At 30.3% G+C, this 3,226-nt stretch overlaps 1 protein-coding gene across 1 annotated transcript; it reads right to left on the bottom strand.

Annotated features, from left to right (window-relative positions):
* Nucleotides 1-1,690: 1,690 nt before the first annotated feature.
* LOC105461034 (cytochrome P450 9e2-like) lies at nt 1,691-3,222 on the bottom strand (the record flags this gene model as incomplete). The annotated part of the gene is made up of 2 exons (XM_011707527.1): nt 1,691-1,886; nt 2,100-3,222. A coding segment is annotated over one exon (1,056 nt), but the record flags the coding sequence as incomplete, so codon positions are not given.
* Nucleotides 3,223-3,226: the final 4 nt, after the last annotated feature.

Below are 3,226 nucleotides of genomic sequence, written 5' to 3'. Positions count from 1 at the left end.
GCTAGCTATCCACAAAGAGTCTAATTCAGCTGGATGTTCAATGCACTGATGATGCAGCTTAGATCGAACTGTAACATGAGGTCGATAATCTCTCCGCCATAGAATGGAGCGTGGTTCAAGCTAAGAGGAGCTTTGTCGTTATCACGTAAATGTATTAATTTTAATAAAGATCTCTCTCCATCTCTCTTTAATTATAGACAGATCTAAAGATGTTGACTCTAATATAATCGTCTTTGTACATTGCAACAAATGTGTATATTTAATCGTACATTGAAAAAATAATGACTGATTTCCTTACATTATAAATTTTGACAATTATGTGTAATATTGAAAGTCATTAAGCCAAGTTGATTGTTGGATGTTTTTTTTATATTTTCCATTAGCAATTAATTATTCAATCGTTACAACTTAAATAGTACATGCGAAGCGCATCAATGATGTCTAGTCTAAAAATTCATGTTCCTGACATTTTCCTTTTTTGTGTTACATGCAAAGTGATATGCAGAAACGCAATTGTTTATGATACCGAAGATCGTTATACATATAAAGTAGAAAAGACACAAATGCAATAAGGGTAAAAAAATGTTATCCAATGATCTATAAATATAACGTACTTTATATTTCATTTATTATTTTTTTTATGTATATAAGATGTATATTTCTAATAATATTTTATATTTAATGTGCAAATAATATAATAGTTATCTCTAGATACATTTCTCTTTTATTCAAACTTTGCTAAGTCGAAACTTCTATAACTCGAAAATTTTTATTGTACATAATATTGGCTTGAGTGGAAAGTTTATTCTGTTTTTTATTAGGAGATAATATTAATATAAATACAAAAAAAGGGGATGAATTTTTGGTTCAATCTAATATTATATTTGAACATATAAACAATTTAACAGTATTATACACATGTTAATTACATTACGGTATATTTAACATAACTAATTATTATCTCAATTTTCTCCATATCTCTCTTTTTTTCTCTATCTCGAGTATTGATATATTTTATACTATTGTTTATTATATTTAAAAAATTAAAAACATATTTGAGTTACTAAAGGTCTGATTGCATCAACGTTATTTTAAGCTATGCTCTGTCTATTTCTTTTCAAAACAAAAGACAGAGAAAGAAAAAGAGAGTTTCAAGCCTCTCATAAAATCAAACTACCGTTGGTGCAATTGAGCTTTAATTATTTTTATATTATCTTAACACATACATGAAAAAGACGTGTATTATATAGAAAAATGTGTATGTTATTCAATTTTTTATACTCCTCGTGATTACGCAATTAAAGAATGATGCTCATGTCAGTAGGTATACAATATATCATGTAATATTTAGTTACACAATCTTTAATCCAGTAGTACGCTTTTACTATATAATTATTGTACAAATTTACTACATAAATAATGTACAAGATATTGTTTATTAAAAGAAAACATTGAATTTATTATTTTCTAAATTAATAATTTGACACATATACCATAAAATATTTAAAAATATTTATTAAAAACAGTAATTTTTCTGTTCTGTAAAATTTTTATTTTTTAGGTTTAGTTCATTTCTTTATAAAATGTCAAAATGATATATAATTATCTGGATTAAAAATTTCAACTTCGATTATAATTGGAAACAGAATATTTTATGACAATAATATGAAATAATGATATTTCTTGTAACATTTTAATTTCTTTATAGAGATTCTTCTAAAGAGCTTTAAAAATATTCAATATCAATGAATGTTTTTTAAAACTACAAGAATACAAGAATAATGCAATATGTATTATTACTAATAGAACTCATCTGGTTTATATGTAAACAAAGATAACTAGAAAGAAATTTATGTTAGCAATACTAAAATTATTGTGTATTTTATCAGAACATTTCATCAGAATATTTCAAATATTTATATGTTCAATAAATATTTGAAATATTCTGATGAAATGTTCTGATAAAATACACAATAATTTTAATGACATGTATTTAAAAAATAGCATTTTACAATTTTTACTTTTATTTCTTAAACGTTTAATTAAGGAAAAGATTGGATTCTCGCTATAATTTAAAATGTCAATTTTAAATATTTAATGTCATGCTTAAAAAGAATTTTAAATATGCTTTATTACTGTCCTTCAACTTTGTCCATTCGATAAATGTTATGTAACAGGAGCCTTTGATTTCCTCGCTCGCAACTTTAACCAGAAACCTCCGTCCGGCAACATGGCGAATGATTTCTGCAGTACCATAGGAATTCTAGTTTTAACGTCGGGTTCGACATCACAGCGCCAAAGCAAATAAAACAGCATGATTTTTGATTTCATTAGGGCGAACCGATTACCTATGCAGATTCTGGGCCCAATACCAAATGGCATATAGACCGAGTTGTCCACATTGCTATTAAAGAATCTGTCTGGATTGAATTTCTCTGGATGTGGATAGTACTTTGCATCACGATGCAGAGGGAAAGCCGGGAACAATATACTATCTCCAGGCTTTATCGTGACCAGTTCTCCATCTGGAGTCGCTGGTGGTAATTTTGTCTCTTTAACGCATATTCTGTCCAGGAAGGGTACTGGTGGATATAGTCTGAGAGACTCGTTTACCACGGCATCCAAATATTTCATACAATTGATGGCTTCGTAGGTAGGTTTGCCGTTAGTTTGTCTAAGAACATCGTCAATTTCTTCTCTCAATTTGCTCTGAATATCGGGATCGACACCGACGTGATGCGTCATGAAACACATAGCTGTTGAAACAGATTCGAATCCAGCGAAAAAGAAAACGAATGCCTGGGCGGTCATCTCGTCGATGTTGAACTCAGGTCCATTATCTTTGTTCCTGGTTTCCATCATCAACTGAATCATGTCCGGGCGAATAATTCCCTGTTCATCCCTGACTTTGACCGTGCTCGAAACGACGTCTTTGAAAAAATTTTCTACCTTTGGACCAAACATTCTCAGTTTGAAAAGATTAGCAAGTAGCGGAAAGTTTCTGTTTATTACAAATTTGAGGGCTACGATGCCATCAAAAATCAGTGCCTTTCTGGCAAGCACAAAAAATTCGTTATTCGGATTCTTAAAAGAATCCACGTCGATACCAAAGGCGCACGTGGCCACCGTGTCGTTGGCGTATCTGCAAAGTAGATCTTTTATATCATATGTCTTGCCGACTTTTCCGGATTGAGTTGCTACAAAATTGGCGAAGTTCTCGGCGCAC

This window comes from Wasmannia auropunctata, unplaced genomic scaffold (assembly GCF_000956235.1).
Source record: "Wasmannia auropunctata unplaced genomic scaffold, wasmannia.A_1.0 LD310542.1, whole genome shotgun sequence".
Lineage (NCBI taxonomy): Eukaryota > Metazoa > Arthropoda > Insecta > Hymenoptera > Formicidae > Wasmannia > Wasmannia auropunctata.
This window is presented reverse-complemented; position numbering and strand designations above follow the sequence as displayed.